At 44.6% G+C, this 18339-nt stretch overlaps 1 protein-coding gene across 46 annotated transcripts in view; it reads right to left on the bottom strand.

Moving 5' to 3' along the window:
- Positions 1 to 18339, bottom strand: part of ANK3 (ankyrin 3) — a 329783-nt gene that overhangs the window by 112790 nt on the left and 198654 nt on the right. For 34 of the 46 annotated variants that reach the window (XM_087963780.1, XM_087963779.1, XM_087963789.1 and 31 more), the window contains 7 exons: positions 16576 to 16674; positions 13328 to 13426; positions 10691 to 10789; positions 8893 to 9078; positions 7208 to 7231; positions 5506 to 5604; positions 2594 to 2692 (listed from right to left, as the gene is read on the bottom strand). In XM_087963780.1, the coding sequence (XP_087819906.1) occupies positions 2594 to 2692; positions 5506 to 5604; positions 7208 to 7231; positions 8893 to 9078; positions 10691 to 10789; positions 13328 to 13426; positions 16576 to 16674 (705 nt within the window). The remainder of the gene's footprint in view (positions 1 to 2593; positions 2693 to 5505; positions 5605 to 7207; positions 7232 to 8892; positions 9079 to 10690; positions 10790 to 13327; positions 13427 to 16575; positions 16675 to 18339) is intronic. The other 12 variants (XM_087963798.1, XM_087963801.1, XM_087963775.1 and 9 more) reach the window with 1 other exon arrangement.

The raw sequence follows: 18339 nt of genomic DNA, 5'->3' as shown, positions 1-18339 counted from the left end.
TTTTAAAGTTGCCAAGGTTGGAGACCCCTGCTTTTTAGAGGACTTTCTTGTTCTTTGGTTCTTCCAGGTGTTTGTTTACTGAGAGTTCACATGCTCCAGGTAACGGTGAATATGAGTGGTTTATACCTTTGCTTTAGCCATCAGGTTAAAATATAACCAGCAGCATGGCTTCTACCAAAAGCACTTGCAACTCATCCATCCCAAGTGCCTTTCAGAAAAACTAGATCTTAAACATTTCATTTCATTTCAGTGTTTTGCTTGTATGCCGTTGCCACTCATTCCTATAGGTGCTTCCTGGAAGGAGGTGACCTAATCTCTGTTCTTAAAAAAATGGGCCACTACAGCTTGCATTTGTGGCCCCAGATGGCAATATTCCCTAGGATATGGGTCTCACTGAAAGGGCAGGCACCACCTGGAAAAAACAATCTCCAGAGCCACATTGCACTAATCAAAGCAACTCCAGCTAATTTGGGACTTTGTACTTTGCTTGTTCCTCCCACAAAAGGAGGGGAGATGGGGATAAATGCGTGGGCAGAAGAGCTATTCATAACCCAATTTATTAAGACTAGATAGGATCACCTGAATGCCATGTCAAAGAAGTTAGAAACCAGCCAAATAAACACCAGAAAAATATGAGGAGCCATCAGTACAATAATGAAGAGAAAATGACATTCCGGAATGCCAGCAAGCTCAGAGCCATAAACAAGATCTATAGAACATGTTATTTAGCTGTCACTTCACCTCTTTTGCTTATTTAAGCCGCATCAATCACTTATTTTCTGTGCATTTTTGGGAAGTGCTTTCAAAGCAGCTTTGATGATTCTCTGAGTGCACCGTGTGCTCCATTAACCACCTGATGTGCTGGGGAGTATCTTTTAGACAGGGGGGAAAGTGGCGTTATTGCTGTAGTCATTGAGATCACACCTAGTGAGGGCAATCTTATTTATTGTTAAGATCCCGTTGTATCTCAAATGCCAAAGTGTGAGGTTATCAGGGAGCTGCTCCCAAAGAAAAAGAGGGCACATTGAGGGAAACCACCCCCCAGAATCACAAGAGCAATGAATAATGGAAGCAGAGAACCAGAAGTCCTGAGAGAAGGCACAACCGGTAGAAGTTGCTGTCACAAGATATAGCAAAGGCTCCCACCAAACATCTGTGGGACCTCCATCTAAATACCATGTCCCTTTCAGTGCCAATTGCAAGGGAGCTATGGAGCTTACGTCCTGCAGGTGAACTCTACCTGGTCCCTCTCAGAAGAAAGCCTGGATTAAGGAGATCTTGGGTTTGAGCAGAAAAGTGGGCCATCTCCAAAGAAGCAACTCTCATGCCCCAAAGTGGTGGCAGGGCTGGAAGAACCACATTCGATGTCTCCTTCAAGGGAAGGAAGCCCATCCTCCACAGCAGGCCATGCTGGTATGCAACCCTAGGAGTGGATGCCACTTCCTCCCTGACCAGCTCATTCTTATGTTTTTTTCTGAAATCTCTCTCTTTCTTAGACAGGGGTGGGATTCAAATTTCTTAACAACTGGTTCTGTGGGCATGGCCTAATTTGTGGGTGTGGCTTGGTGGTCCTGTGACTGGGTGGGTGTGGCTTGTATGTAAATATTGTAAATACTTATGTAAATATTGAATTTTTTTATTAAAAAAAGAAAATTTTAACCAAAATCAGGCAGATTGAGTTGCTCACAAAATCACAGATTCACTTAGAGATCTATCTTTCTGCATTCTGCTTCCTGAGTCTGTCACATAAAATTTGTTTGCCAGCAAACTCATAAAATTTGCTAGCAAGCAAACTTAAAAAAATAATTCACAACACACCATGTATGTAAATATTTAATTTTTTATTTAAAAAAGAGCAACTTTTACCCAAAATCAGGCAAAGCAGGCAGGCAGATTGAGTTGCTCACAGAATCACAGATTCACTCAGAGATCTATCTTTCTGCAATCTGCTACCTGAGTTTGCACTGAAAAATAGAAGCTTCAGTCCTAAGGAAGGTTCAGCTCTGCTTTTAGATTAGTTAGAAAGCAAGAAATCCAACAATTTCCTGCTTTCTAGGTAATCTAAATCTCCCAGCACAGCTGGTAATTGGACCACAGCTGGTGGTCAGGGGTGGGGGGAAGGAAAAATAGGAACTTACCAAAAATTAGGCGAAGGCACAAGGCAGGCAAGTTGGATGGCATGCATGCCAGGTAAGGAGTGAGTGGGCAGATGGGGAAGGTGGGGCCAGCTAGTGGCATGATTTGCCAGTTCTTCGAACTGCGCAGAATCATAGCAACCGGTTCTATAGAACTGGTCCGACCAGGTAGAATCCCACCCCTGTTCTTACAGCTTGCTCTGCCCAAGGCAGTGAAAGAGAATTTGCCCTCATTTGGTGTGCAATATGGCTGGGTGAATGGTGAGAAGGTGAATGCTTTGATGTGGGTTTTTTTTAATGGTTTTATAATCGGCCTCAATATATGTAAACCAGCAGGAGTCAATGGTGTACAAGCACTGCACTAAGGAGGACGCTTGGAGAGGAAGATGGCAGAACTGACCATGTTGTCCAGGACTCTTTTGCAATACAAAGTAATAAAACAACGGTGGAAGTCTTACCCTTGTTTTGGCATCAATTTTGGCTCCTCTGTCAAGTAACAGCTTTACCATGTTGGTGTTCCCTCTTTTGGATGCTACATGGAGGGGAGTGATGTCATTCTGCAGAGGAAAAAAAGAAACAGCCTTTGCATTTCACCTGGATGGAATCTCTTTCCCATGCTGGGACTCTCAAGGTTCTCATTCTTGTACCATTTTGAATTGCCTCCTCCCTTCCTGGAGGACTTGTGTGGAAGACTGGGGGGAGGAAAAAAAATCTCCCTTCTGCAGGGATTTCAAGCATGAGCAGCAGAGGTCCCTGGCCAGTTTCTGTTTTCCTGCCTTCTCCTTTCCTGCCCCTTCTAATCAGCAGAGCCATCAGCAACCGCAGCTGGTAGGAAGGGGTCTCGTGCCCTGCACACCTGCCCTCAGGCGCAGTTCTCCCAGGGTATGAGAAACCCCTGGGCCCCAATACCAGATGGCTCTTGGTTATTTTCACTGTGGCCTTGGCATTGCCCCAAGTGCTGAGCTGGCACCATTGTGGTAGGGGCTCAGCCAGAAAGCTCTCTTGGTGATTCAAGGCATCATGCTGGGTTTTTTTTTTTTTTTTTTAATGTGTGTAATATATCTTGGGAAGCTGCAAAAATACTTCCTGGAAGGCAGCAGCAGCGAAGCACATCTATCACACCACCAAGAAAGCATTAATCGATGCAATTGCCAGAGGTTAAGCTGGACCCGAGGGCATCTCTGCCTCCTAAACCAATGGAGCAGTGGTGGTATTCAGCCGGTTCACACCGGTTCAGGCGAACTGGTAGCAAGGATTTGACATGGGTCGCTGAACCAGTAGTAACTTCTGGCTGGCCAGGCCCCCAACCCAGTCACCCAGTCGCCGCTCACTCGCTTGCCCCTCCCGCCCGATGCCTGCTTACCTCATCCGCCCGATGCTCGCCCACCCAGTCACTCCTTAAGGTATTTCTTTTCTTTTCTTTTTTTTTACCTCCTGGCAATCTGCTGTTCCTACGAACAGATGTGTTGGGATTCCCCTCACTTCTTACTGCTTCTCCCAGGAGGCTTCCCTGAGGCCCAGGAAAGCAAAAAAATGAAGGGAGGGAGCACAGCCCCCCTCCATTTCTGGGCCACAGGGAAGCTTCCTGGAAGCAAAAAAGGCCTCCCCAGAAACTCCTCTGAAGCCAGGAAGGCCCCAAAACAGAGCGTGGAGGGGTACTGCATGCCCCTTCTATGCTGTTTTTTTTCCTTCCTGAGCCCCAGGGGAGCCTCTGGGAATAAAAAGGCCCCTCCCCCGAGGCTCGTCTGAGGCCAGGAAGGCCAAAAAATGGGGTAGGGTGTTGCTTTAAAAAAAAAAAAAGGTCCTGCCCACACAATCACCTAGCCACGCCCACTGAAACTGGTAGTTTAAAAAAATTGAATCCCATAAAACATAAAACATAACATAAGAACATCATCATTCTTCATAAATTTACAGACAGTGTATCGGTTGGTTTATCACTCCTTTTTGTGCATCTATTTCATAGTCATCATAATAATTATGTTACATAATAACTCATATTATCAATCAACAATTATATATCCTAATATCCTTATTAAACAATCATTTGACTATAATTTAACTAATTCATGCTTAAGCGAGATAACTATAATTTAGTTAATTTATAACAAATCGTAAAATCATACCAAATCTATCTTAATATAATATTCTAAAAATATTATCAAAACCAAAATATATATATATTCTATTATTATATTGTTTTATCTAACCATTGATAAAAAAGATCCCAAACTTCATAGAATTGTTTTATGTGTTTTTATTTGTTGTTAAAATCAATAAAACTTTTATAAAAAAAAAAAAAATTGAATCCCACCACTGCAATGGAGGGCCTCTTTCAGCGCTTCTATCATTAGCCAAAGCCTCATTCTGGCTGAGAAGAGGGAGAATAGGAGAGGACTAGACTCTTTTTCCAAGGAGGTGTTCTCCATTCCCCTGGCATGAAACTGGCTCTCTGCTTGTAGCATGAGAGTCTTCATAAACTGTCTTATCTGCTCTTCTTGTGCTGACTCACTTCAGAGTGAAGTTGTCCTTGATGTGAACCCAAAAAGACTCATGACTAAAGGGGAAGAAAAACACACCAAAAGCTCAACTGCCATCCAAGCAGAACCATTAATTCTGCAGAAGAAACCTTCCCTTCTTCCTCCACGCGGGATGAGTGACTTCTGCACAGTTGGTCACAGAGCCCCATGATTGTGCCCCAAGAGCAGTGATGGAATTCAAACAATTTTTTTACTACCAGTTCTGTGGGTGTGGTTTGGTGGGCGTGGTTTGGTGGGTGTGGCAGGGGAAGGTTATTACAAAATCTCCATTCCCTCCCCCACCCTACTAACCTGCTTTTCAGCTCCGTTCTCCTGTGCAGGACAACAGGAAAGACCCAGCCAATCAGCCAGGACTCAGGAGAATAGATGGGGGCGTGGCCAGTCAGAGGTAGCATTTGCCAGTTCTCCGAACTACTCAAAATTTCTGCTACGGGTTCTCCAGAACTGGTCAGAGCCTGCTGAATACCACCTCTGCCCAAGAGCCAGACTAGAGGGAACCTGTTTCTTTTCTTTCTTTCTTAATCAGCTCCACAAGCAATCAAGGAGGGACTGGAACAAAGATTTGAAACTGAACCACCAGATCTGAAAAATCCCTCTTCACCTTTCTTGGAAATGCTCCTACGTGTTACAGGAGGCAAACACCCAACTGTCTTCGCAAATCAGCCTTCGATCTCTCCCCTAAACAAGGCCCTGAAGCTTCTCTGCTTACAATTTCTACTGAAAAGAGATGATGGGGGTTGTAGTCAAAAGGCTTAGAAGGTTCTGGGTCAAGAGAGCAGCCCCAAACAGAATACATACATAGACTTTTTTTTCTAGGGATTGTGACATACCCTGGCAGTAAAGTCCACAGCCGCCCCACGGTTTAACAGAAGCGTAGCTACATTGATGTTCCCATAGTGAGCAGCTATGTGCAAAGGAGTGAAGCCACTCTGAAAGATAAAGAGAAACAACCACAACATACACAGCAAAAGATCAATTATTGTTCTTTTTTTTTCCAAACGGAAGACCAGGAGCTTCGATAATGCATATTCCCGAAATGGGGAGGGTGTTCTAATTTTTACCCCTGTTTTGCTTAACGGTCTGTCTGAGGCTGGAGAGGCTGGGAGAGCTCAGAAGAAAATATGTTACTCATATTTTGGGAGAGGAAAAGCAGGAAAAAGTATTTGGCTATTTCAAAAAAGAAAACTAAATAGTAATAGCAATAGACTTATATACCGCTTTATAGTGCTTTATAACCCTCTCTAAGCAGTTTACAGAGTCAGCCTCTTGCCCCCCAACAATTTGAGTCCTCATTTTACCCACCTCGGAAGGATGGAAGGCTGAGTCAACCTTGAGCTTGGTGGGATTTGAACTGCCAAATTGTGGGCAGCTGGCTGCAGCACAAGTAGCTTGCATTACTGCACTCTAACCACTGCGCCATACAGGCTCCTCAAATGCTACTAATACAATTAATAATAATAATAAATTGATAATAAATGCTACTAATACAAGACAAATGATGCCTGCCATTTAGTTTGTTCAGTCAATGTCTTTTTGGAAATATCTATCTGGGATGAATATTTCAGCATCCTCACCAGTTAAATATTTTTAAAGTTCCCTGCTAAAGTTCAGAAAGAAGTTGCCTAAAATAATTGCTGGCTATTTTTAACTATTCAAAGATTGAAGACAGGTGCTAATTGAAACAACATCAGAGTCTATTTTAAAATAAATGAATAAGAGGTGGTTTTTTTTTTAAATTTATTCTATATAAGGTGAAGTCTCCCATTGTGAGCAATCAGGCTGGATCAACCTTACAATTTCATTAGAAAATATCCATCCAAACCAAGATGTTCAGTGAGTCGTTCTGATACTCGAGCGATTGGGTGTGTTTGTTTGTTCATTTTAAGTTCCCCTGTTTTGACAAATGCTAAAACATGCAGCCATTCCGTCCATTCCCACCACGAGTGAAAATTTCGTTGGGAACCCATCCGCTTCCGAAATGGTCCAACAAGCCTGGTTTAGCCATGCTCCCTCTGCCTCCAACTCAGACATTTCTGAGTCCCTGGGAAGAATCCGTCCCTTCTGGTGGATGCTGACAACCAAGTGTCATGCAGGAGCCAGTCCCTGGGTGCAGAGGTGGCCAGAGATGTCTGCAGCTTTGCACGGAGTGGATAAAGTCTCGACCCAGCAATGGAGACCCAGCCAGACACCGCTTCTGGCTCTGCGACGGGAGTGGGGGAGACCATGACTTCCACCGAAGCGCTCTCGAGGGGCACTTTTTTTTAAAAAAAGCACGGGACTCAGCTGCAGAAAACCCTGCCCCTCCACTCCATTCCCCGTCACCCCAACGACCCCCCCAGCCCCCAGCCCATCAGCACATGCCACCCTCGGTTCAGACGGAAGCCGCTCTCTACTCCTCTAAAAGGCAGCGCAGAGAAGAGAAAGAAGAAAAGAAGCAGCAGCTCTGAGTGGTAGAAGAAGAAGAGCGATGATGCACAGAGAGACTCAAAGTTGAAACACAGAAGAAGACTTTATATAGATATAGAGATATACCTCAGTTGTTCTATTCACCATCATCTAGGTTAACACATTGGGAAGCAAAGGAAAGGGGGAGAAATGAATGGTTAGTTCTCCAACGGCCATAATGGGGCAGAAAGCTTTGTGAAGGCCAGATGAGGCTAAAATAAAACCACAAACAAGCACAGGAGGGAAGCAGGGCTGACCAGCAGAAACACAAATGGTTAAACATGTAAGTAAATGCCCCTTGGGAGAAATCAAAATCCCACCCCCCTCTTTTTTTCTCTCTCTCTGTCTCGTCTGGTCCATGACAGCCTTCTAGTTCTAGACTTCTTGGTTTTGAGTCCTGCCAATTTCTCACACAACAACAAGAAAAGGAGAGTCACTTCCGTGGGGTGGAAGCTGTGCCAGGCTTCGTTCAGTGTGTCGAGGGCCACATCTAAGGCAGGGGTCTCCAACCTTGGCAATTTTAAGACTTGTGGATTTCAATTCCGAGAATTCCTCAGCGAGCTTTGCTTTGAGGAAGTCCACAAGTCTTAAAGTTGCCAAGGTTGGAGACCCCTGATCTAAGGTAAGCCAGGCCAGAGCCATTTTGGGAAGGAACATCAGGTACTTCAAGGGTTTCTCAGGTATCTTAAAGGCCCCTATTTTGCCCTATCAATTGATTTATCCCTTCAAAACTAAACAAGACTAACCAGTCGTTGGTTCATACAAGTAGGGGTCACACAGGTAGCCCCTGGGATGAATCTTTTGCATTAGAGTGACAGTGGGCTCAGTAAAGTAAACTCAAAACTGCAATAGCCCCTTGGTGGACCTCAAAGGCTTCAACTAGAGAAGGACATCTCACCACCAGTTGCATGTTGCATGTTTCCTTCAATGGTTTTGAGATACAGATACAGAGCATGTGTGCTTATAAATCAAAAGTCCACCAGTTTTGGAGCAGCCGCCAATTTAACGAGCCTCCTGGTGTTGTTGTCCCACAGATGCTTTTCTAAATGGCAACTGAACTGCCTTGGTTTTCTTTCCTTGAAAAGATTCTGCCTCTCATGGAAAAGCACCTTTGAGACAACCATGACCTGGATGACGGAGAATCAACTCATAAAATATTTCTATGGTTTTTTTTTAGAGTTGCCAACAGAAGGGGAGAGGGGAGTAACTGCATTCCATAAATGCTTTAGAAGATAGTAACTAGCTGACTGAAGTTTCTGCCGTGCAAAATTCTAACTGGAGAGTATGATTGATGACTCTTGGCTATGGATTTGTCCCATTGGAGAATATGAAATACGATACACCCAGGGGGTGGGGGTGGGGAAACCAGGGTCAAGGATGACAGTGAATGATGTGTCTCAGAGTTGGCTACACCCAGGCAATGCCAGACAGTTTAACTCCCAATAAATCCTTCTCAAGTTTTGTAAGTTTGGCTCAAGACTCATGATTTAAATGGGGGTAACTGCCGGAATCCTGACACTCCATAGACTTCCTGGTGCTGCTGCTTCTACATGTGCAATAACTGGTAGAGTAAAAACTATAATTGGTTGACTAAAATTGGCTTGTGCACTCAAGTTCAACATTAAATTCAACTTGAAAAAAAAATGTTTTTATTAAGCCACGGCATAGGACACCGATGTCTTACATGATCAAAACTCCTGTCAAGGAGCAGCAGAGGAAGAGTTCACATCAATCAATGTCCTTTGAAGAAGAAAAAATGTTGCATTACTAACCTTGGACTCCACATCGGCATTGTGGTCGTTCTGCAGTAGCAAAGCAGCCGCTTTGGTGTCATCCTTGCGTGCAGCGATGTGGAGCGCTGGGAGTCGGACTTTGCCCTTTGTGTCATTTTCCAGCAACAAGGAGACCACCTGGTCATGACCCTGCTGGAGAGCCACAGCCAACGGGGTGAAGCCATCCTACCAAAGGAACAAGGCGCAGCCATCAGCAGACGTTACAACAGCTGATCGCTGAACTTTTTCTTGAAAGTGCCAGCAAAGAAGCACGTTTATACCAATGGTTCTTTCTGCAGTATCTCTTTTGTCAGTGTTTCAATACAAGGAAGAGAAAATCTGGAAATCACTTGTCTGAAGAGAACTATACACACGTTTCTCGTTGCAATTATTTTATATTTCTCTGTAAAAGAAGGCTTATGCTGCTTACTTCGCAAAGTTGATGGGATTTTACAATCACCAATAGCTGTCTCATAAATGTAAAAGAAGGAATCATACAATGAACTGAAGCTATAGTTGAAGGCACAATATATTTCAGCCAAAGTGGAACTTCAAGATTAGGGTATTAAGTGGATGGCCAAGTCAGTAACATAACGGGGGTTACCAGACAACTGGATAGGGCGTGGATTGTGATACGGAATGTGCAGACTTGAGAACTGCTGTTTGGTTTCTTGTAAACCTCTCTTGATGCATCTGCAGCACCTGTGATTTCTTGGCCAAGAGCCACCTGTCTACAGGCGGCAGGTGAGGAGCTCTGCTCCCAAAATGTTGTCCAAAGAACTTCTCCTTGAATTCACACAAACTGAATTCAATCAATATGATGAACTCCTATAATCATTACCCACTTTTGGTCCTGAACAGAGTGGGTCAACTTCAGCAGAAGTTCACTGCATAAAAAGTTGAAGGAGTTCATGCTGGAGAAAGTGGCAACAAGCGTGGCACAGAACATCCTTCCCTGCTTGGGGGCCTCCGTTAGGCGAGGTTTTGCATTTCCTGAATTCCTGGAAAAAGAATCTGGATGCTTGGAAGTTTATAGTTTGTGAATGTGGGACCTTCTTCCCTATGGCAAAGCCAACTTGTTTACCAAGCCACCTTTGATTGGGTTCACATAATACAACAGAAGACAACCAAGCAGACCATGTTATGTTTTGCATGTTGATACCTGGACTCAGGAAGATAAGCATTCATCAGAGCAACAGTTTGGGTCTGTAGGCATTTAATTTATACTCTGAAACATGAGGAAGTTGTCCACCTGGTCCTGTTTACAATCAGTAGCCATGGATGAAAAAACATGTTGCCTGGGAACATCCATAACACTGACTGAAATGACTCACAGGAGTTACAGTTAAAATCCTTTAGACTGGATTGTTATTAACTTTCCAGGCTGGTTTAGAAGGCTTAGGTTTTGGGGTAATCTCCCACCCAAGGACTTCCTGGATCTGCTTATGTTCGTTGAGATCAACCAAAGTAGGGTTGAAGGCTGTTGAATACCATAAAAACATGTGCTATATGTGCTTTATGTGTTATAAAGTGAAGTTAGATTGTGTGGGTACCAGCCGCCTATGAGTCTTTTCTTTCTTTTTCTTTTCCTTCCTTCCTTCCTTCCTTCCTTCCTTCCTTTCTCTATTTTCTTTCTTTTTTGTGAAGAACAGCTCTTGGGATAGTACTTATGAGGCAGGTCTGATCTTGGCTCACCTCTAATCATCTTCATTTATTTTATATAACATGATCGAACAATATAGTTAATATTTTGGTAAAGACTATATATATAAAGAGAAAATATAAAGAGTACATTTACCTCAGTGGCAAGGCTCTGACTAGCTCCATTATCAAGAAGAAACTTAACCACTTCCAAGTGATTTTCTTGAGCTGCCATGTACAGTGGTGTGAAGCCATTCTAGGGAAAACATAGGGAAAAAATTGAAATTTTTCAGAATCCTACACATCTCGAAGGCATAGGATTGTAGAAAGCTGAAGCAGGTAATGCCAAGGTGACTGAGCCAATTTTGGAAACGTGTTTTTCAGTGCTTCTCTATCTGAAAAATATCCTTTGTAATTGACAGAGTACAAAAAGAGATGAACAACAAAGATATTGCTTTGCTTTTACCTGGAAAAGCAAGCGAGAACTTTATCCGTTCATTTTGTCCACACAACAATGTCCATGATTTAAAAATTAAGATTCTGAGCAAACTCAGTCATAAACACTGGATTGATGTGTGTAGATAGTTTAGAATCTTGCACATGGCCAACTCTAATTCAAGAGATGGGCATAGCTCGCCATGATATCCCCATGGATATAAGGAAATAATGGGCTACGTTCTTCCCTTATATTCTTGCATGATATGTCACAAGTACAATTGGAGGGGAGTTGGTACCATGAGGTCACAACTCCCTCGCCCTAGCTTGGATGCTCCTGTCTGACACAACAATTATGCCTGCAGCCTCTTCCTTAGAAGAGAAGGAAAGAGGAAATGCTAAGAAGGACAGACATTCAACACCAGCATTAGGGAAGAATGTTTCTTCACAGCAAAGAATTGAGAATCTATGCTTCCCACTAAAATGTGGCACAACCTATTCCTGTTTTAAAAAGTGTAGGATAATTTTTGAAACACCCCCTAGGATGAATGCTGAAGCCATATAAGCCACAACCAGATCCTTGGTGGGTCTTAGCTGAAAATTGTAATGGGAGAAATGTTGGAGTGGAGAAGTAAGCAGTGTGACTCGGACAGGCTCCAGCCAAGGGAGGAGATGCGTGAGGACACCCCTTTTTCTGGGCTGAGATATTTGATTCGGATTATCTTTTCCTTGAGATGCCCCTGTTTGCTCAAGGGCAACATAATGGCAGGACAACAGCTGTCAAACTCCAAGAACATCTGAGGAACGTCACTGGTCTCTAGTGAATGAGATGGACAGGAAGTGCTGAGCTCTTCCTCCTTAACTGGATGGCAACTGATGAAGCTGAACCCAAATGCAAACAGAGGGATCTGTTTGAGCAATCAGAATGAGACAGAAATGTGTCCTTTTGCCAACCTAAGCTGGGTCATGAAAAAAGGACAGCGAAAAATTATCCCACTTTCCACAGCCAATGAAAATAAAGTCTTTGTTAAATGTCTTTTTCACCCATAATGTTTGACAAACTCTATAAGAGTCAGGATCAGCTGATAGTTGGGCAAAGTTTCTCTGTTGTTCTAACTGTGTTTGTCACAGCCATGTGACCTACCCTGATCTCAGGGGTGCTTTGTCTGCAGTCTCATTACCATTTGGTCTTTTGATGTTTAAATAGTTTGACTAAATGTTAACGATGATTTGTTTTGTGATGTACCTTCTGCACTGGGGCCACAAGGCAGAGCTTAACCGACAGGGCATGAAACAATGAACCTGAATGGAGGTTTAAATGGATGATGCTTCCAAGCATACTTCAAATTCAGTTCCAGAAAGTACATTGCTCCTATTTATCACCCTTCAAATCAGTCGCATCTTTTTCTGACATTGCATGGTTGTCCTCTGTAGCTGGCAGCTCATCCCAGGAAAGGAGGCAACTGTTTGAAAGGTGGCATGTCTGAAGTCCTGAATATGCCAAAGCACTTTTTGGGAATTAAATCCAAAGCACCGGACAGCCCCACTCTATCCTCCTGATGTCCAGCTTCCCACATTCAGATACATACTGTAGGCTGACTTCCCCTGGGATCTGAGCTGGGGAGATTGTCAGCGTTCCAGCAAACCTCCATTCCATTCAGTAACTCCGAGACAAACATGTGCAAAAGTACCTTTATTAGAATAGCACCTGGCACATCTGTGGAATCCCGAATCTAAAAGCTTTCGGGCTTTCCACAATTTCCCAAACTACAAATCCATCCCCCCCGCTTGGCTGTCATAACATCACATGGCCCAATCACCATCCGTCCAAAAGCAAGATCCTGATTTCATCCTGCGCCATACTCAATGACCTTGAACTAACAAAAGAATTTTGTTTTGTCTACTTAGAGCTACTCAGGCTATGTGGCAGCGTGGAACATGGCTTCCAAAGCTGACAGAGATTTTTATCCTTCTAATAGGGAGGAAGGAAACAGTAACTGAAAAAGTTGGTTTATATCAGGGGTCCCCAAACTTGGCAACTTTAAGTCTTGTGGACTTCAACTCCCAGAATTCTCCAGCCAGCTATGCTGGCTAGAGAATTCTGGGAGTTGAAGTCCACAAGACTTAAAGTTGCCAAGTTTGGGGACCTCTGGTTTATATTCACAACACTTGGCCAATAAAGAATTCTATCTATTCTATTTGAGGCTATTTGTTTTGCCCAATAGCTTCCAATGTTAATTCCAGGGAAGTTCCAGGAGGAAAGCAAAGAGGTTAAAAGGGCTTTGATGAGAAAGGGAGAGAGTTGTCCATGCCCCCCTCCCCCACCAGCAGAGCAGGGTTCCAGTAAATATGGCTTTACCTGCGACTGTGCATTGACATTGGCCCCATTCGTAACCAGCACCTTCACCACCTCGGTTTGCCCAGCCAAGGATGCAATGTGCAAAGCTGTGTTTCCTTTCTGTAAGGAGAGATGAGAATGGCATGTGAAAAATGTGCCAGGCCCTCCAACTACAGGGTCAGGCAGGAAGACACCAATGAGCCTGTTTACAGCTCAGCGGTCCCCAGATGACCCACACAGGGATTCTGCGCATAACTGGACAGCTTTGGGATAAGACCCACTGGAGATTTAGGCACCGAGGAACAAGCTCTTCTGCTCCAACAGTTCACTGAGCTTCAGGAGGAGACACGCCGTGAAAGAGAATTCACTAGATCAGGGGTGGTTAACCTTTTGGGGGGCTCCTGTGCCAAAAATTGTGTGTGCACTTGCGCTCACGTGCTTGCATCAGCACCCAAAAGGCAATGTACCTCCCCACGCCCCCTGCACATGCGCATGCAATACCCCCACCTGCACTGTGCCTCCCAGCTGATTTTCGGCCCATTTGAGGCCTTTTTCAGCCTCCCAGGGGCTTGAGGAAAGCTTTTGCAGGCTTTGCAGGCCGAAAAATGGGCCCGTTTCGTCACTTCTGGTATTTCCTCAAGCTTCTGGGAGGCTGAAAAAGGCCTCAAACAGGCTGAAAATCAGCTGTGAGGCGCGCGCATGTGCAGTGAGGTAAGTTTTCCTGTGGCTCGCATGCCAGCACAAACGGCTCTGCATGCCATCTGTGGCACGTGTGCCATAGGTTCGCCCACGGCACTGGATCATTTGGGCAACTTGTCTTCCCCTGAGTTTAATTCGCAGGAATCACCACAAACTGTGATCTGAAAAGGGCCCAGCACACACACCCCGTGGGCACCCTTAGTGGGCAAACAGCAGCATCTGCAGCATGGCAAGACACTACAGTGGAAATGACGCAGGTACTTGCACAACAGGCATGCACAAGGATGTTAGGGCTTGGGGAAAGGATGGTTTTTTCACACAAAGTGAGAAGTTATTAGACGGCTAGAGTTTATTGGAGCTAGTGTATTTCTTTTAGCCACAGTCAAGGTTTATAATCTTTTGTCTCTGGCTGTGACAAAGCCATAGATAATTCAAATTAGGAAAGGAAAATGTCGGCACTCCTTTTGATCTTAACACTCTTGCAAACCTAAGATTTCTGCCATTTATTCATATTAAACTGGACCATAAGCTAACATTACAAGGTGAAATGCAACATTCTTATCCTTTGATTTTATTTTGTCACTTGCAGATATATTTAATTTCCCATTTTTCATTCTGATATTGCTACTGTGCGCTGCATCCATCCTATTTCTCTTCTAGCCTGGGCTATTAGCTCTGCCTCATCTGCTGCCCTCCACCAGCCCTGGAGCAGGTTTGCAGGTCTGTTGCTCCTGCAGAAGAACCGTACCAGCCCTTCCTTGGAGACCTTGAAGGAGAATGAAAATGGCGACTCTGCACAAACACAGCCGAGTGCTGGAGAGTCGGTTACTATGGCACAATCGAGCAACAGGGAAGCTCTGACTGTTTAGGAGTGTGCAAAATGTTTCAGACTGCCCAAGTGTGGGTTCTAGTGGTCCTGACTCTGACATTTGATGGAACCCCTAGCCAAATTCTCTTCCCGTCCACCTGATAATAAGCTCTTGGCAATCCAGATGTTGCAAACATTGGATTGCTGCTCTTGAACACACGGGCGCTGGCCAACGACAAGCTGTCATTGCAAAGACTTTCCTGGCTTAGTGGCAGTCCAATTCAAGGTCTTTAGGATGCAAAACCACTTGACTGGGATGTGGTCTTTGGGCTCAGGGTATTGTATGACACAGATCGCGGGAATAGTAAACCACTGTGCGACTGTGGCTTTTCAGCAAAGCATGTTAAGAGAACTGTGGCATTGTGGAAGGAAGGGTGCTGGAGGTTGAACTTGTGTGAACTGTAAAAGTTGGGATGCTTTCCTGCTTACTGAGCAAATGCAGCCACTTATCTTTTCTAGGCCAAGGTCAACCATCTCGGCATGTCAGATGTGTGAGACGCCACCTGAAGATGTAAATCCACATGACATTATACACACCTCAAATTGGATGTCCAGTTTGAATTGTTGGGGGTGGTGACATGGGATAACTTTCTACATGTAATTTCCGTGCCTTTTGCCTCAGATCTTGTATAATGTCATGTGCCTCCATTCAAAATCTAAGAAAGAAAACCTTTAGATTCCATCATTATAGAGAAAAGTACTTTTTACTGGATAAGAAGTGGTAGCCACAAAGGAAATACAAGATCTGAGGCAAAAGATGTGGCAATTACATATAGAAAGTTATCCGAAGTCCAGAGGTGGGTATTCAGCAGGTTCTGACCAGTTCTGGAGAACCGGTAGTGGAAATTTTGAGTCATTTGGAGAACCGGAAAATACCACCTCAGACTGTAGATTTTACAGTATCCTTTCTCTGCCACGCCCACCAAGCCACACCCACCCCAGAACAGGTCGTAAAAAAAATTGAATCCCACTACTGCCCAAGTCCCCACCCTCAACAATTCAAACTGGACATCCAATCTGAGGTGTGTATAATGTCATATAATGTGGATTTACATCTTCAGGTGGGCGCCTCACACATCTAGTATGCCCAGAGGGTTGACCTTGGTCTAGAGAAGATAAGTGGGTGCATTTGCGCAGTAAGAAGGAAAGCATCTCAACTTTTACAGTTCACACAACTTCAATCTCCAGCACTCTTCCCCCAAAAGCCCCAATTATCCTGCCCCCCCCCCCATTGCCATGGCAGCCAACAAGAGCCAAGCAGGAAATGATGTTAGGAAGAAGATCTGGGAGGCTGACAGGCATTTGGTCAATCTAGTTCTTCATAATCACAGACATTACAGGAAGCGGACAAGCTGAAATGAGACAGATTCATCTCCTGGCCAGCCTTTGCCTAGTTTTGGTCACTGATTCTACAACAACAATTCTACGTCCCCCAAAACATTTTCCCTTTCCTCTGCATCTCCCACCACCCCTTTACCACTCAGCTAAAGGCTTAAGGCAGGGGTCCCCAAACTTGGCAACTTTAAGACTTGTGGACTTCAACTCCCAGCTATGCTGGCTGAGGAATTCTGGGAGTTGAAGCCCACAAGTCTTAAAGTGGCCAAGTTTGGGGACCTCTGGCCTTTTTCTTCCTTCAGTTGCCCTCCGCGGACGTGGGACCTGAGTAGGAAAGCAGTGCAAGTTTCATATACCAGCTCCAGACCTTGGTTGCCGCATCCACATTGGCGCCTCTCTGGATCAGCTCTGACACAACTTCTACATGGCCTTCTTTGGAAGCGAGATGGAGAGCGTTCAGCCCATTCTGATAGAAAGAAAAGAGAAGGGGAGAGATTGACGCAGGGAGCTCAGAACAACAGATGATAACTCAAGAGGCCTAAAGGTCACATTCCAGCATGATGAGAGCTTGAGGGAAAGTAGAGAGAAGAGGAGAAAGTAAAGAGGATGAAGGGAGGGAGGGAGGAAGCAAGGGAGGGAAGAAGGGAGGAAGCAAGGAATGGAAGAGGGAAGAAGGGAAGGAGGGAGAGGAAGAGGGAAGAAGGCAGGGAGGGAGGGAGGGAGGGAGGGAGGGAGGGAGGGAGGAAGCGAGGGAGAGAGGGAGGAAGCAAGGAACGGAAGAGGGAAGAAGGGAAGGAGGGAGGGGAAGAGAGAGGGAGGGAGAGAGGAAGGGCTTATCTATTTCTCATTCATTACTTACTCCCTTTGTAATTCAATGTATCATCAGTCTAATAGAAAATGAAGTGCAGTTATCCTTATGTTTTACATGAATAGCATGTTGAACATGGATGATAGTCAGCAACCTTTCCATCAAATGTATTGAAGAGAGAACATTCTGACGCTGGCAGAGAATTCTGGAAGTTATCCATTTTGGAGCATCCCTGATGGGCACCATGCCCAGGGAGGCCAAAGGGCAACTTCCGCCCATCCCCTGCAGAAACACAAACTTATGGGCTGTTTCATTTCCAAATGACACCTTCACCTTACAGGTGTCACTGAAATGGGACTCCCATACATACTTCCTCAAGTCCCTTTTAATTCCTAAAACTGTACTGTTGTGGCTTCACAATCTTCCTATAAAGCCTTAGTAAGACCATACCTGGAATACTGCATCCAGTTTTCATCACCACACTATAAAAAAGATGTTGAGACTCTAGAAAAAGTACAGAGAAGAGCAACTAATATGATTAGGGGACTGGAGACTAAAACATATGAAGAACGGTTGCAGGAACTGGGTGTGCTGTCCAGCCAGTTATAGTTGATAGGGAATTGATATAGTTAGTTAGGAATTGGGAGCTGTCCCCTTAAGGGAATGCATCATGGTAAATGTAGTTAAGGTATCCTGGGAAATGTAGTCCATGTCATGTGGCCACATCTGTAATCCCGATTGGTTACTGAATTGACCCTTGGTGGGTTGGGGGAGCTCCCTTCACCCTTGCCTGAACCCAGCCTCATGCTGGCATCTCTACCCCCTCCTGCGATATGGGATGAAAGGGATGAAAGATTACTATCCTTTTACACCAGAAAGTCAACTATGCAAAGAGTTGGACATTGAGAGGAATCTCGACATAACTGTAACTTATATTGAGGATACCTGATGAACCAATAAAAAGACTTTGTATGGATGCTTTGTGGAGGTATCTATCTGCCTTTATACATTCAGTCAGTAATTATAGAGGACAGAATAGTAAAAGGATGGTAATCTTTTATCCCTTTCATCCCATATCGCAGGAGCAGCGGTAGAGATGCCAGCACGAGGCTGGGTTCAGTGGACAGAATACTGGGCCTGGCTAGTCTAGGGAAGAGAAGGGCCAGGGGAGACATGATAGCAGTCTTCCAATATCTGAGGGGCTGCCACAGAGAGGAAGGGGTCAAGCTATTTTCGCCTGTAGGCCAGACAAGGAATAATGGATGGAAACTGAACAAGGAGAGATTCAACCTGGAAATAAGGAGAAATTTTCTGACAGTGAGA

The sequence above is a fragment of the Notechis scutatus genome, chromosome 4 (genome assembly GCF_049901735.1).
Source record: "Notechis scutatus isolate UNSWTSFEM ecotype Mainland chromosome 4, rNotScu1.2, whole genome shotgun sequence".
Classification (NCBI taxonomy): Eukaryota; Metazoa; Chordata; class Lepidosauria; order Squamata; family Elapidae; genus Notechis; species Notechis scutatus.
The sequence above is the reverse complement of the archived record's forward strand: the minus strand, read 5'-3'. Positions and strand labels throughout refer to the sequence as shown.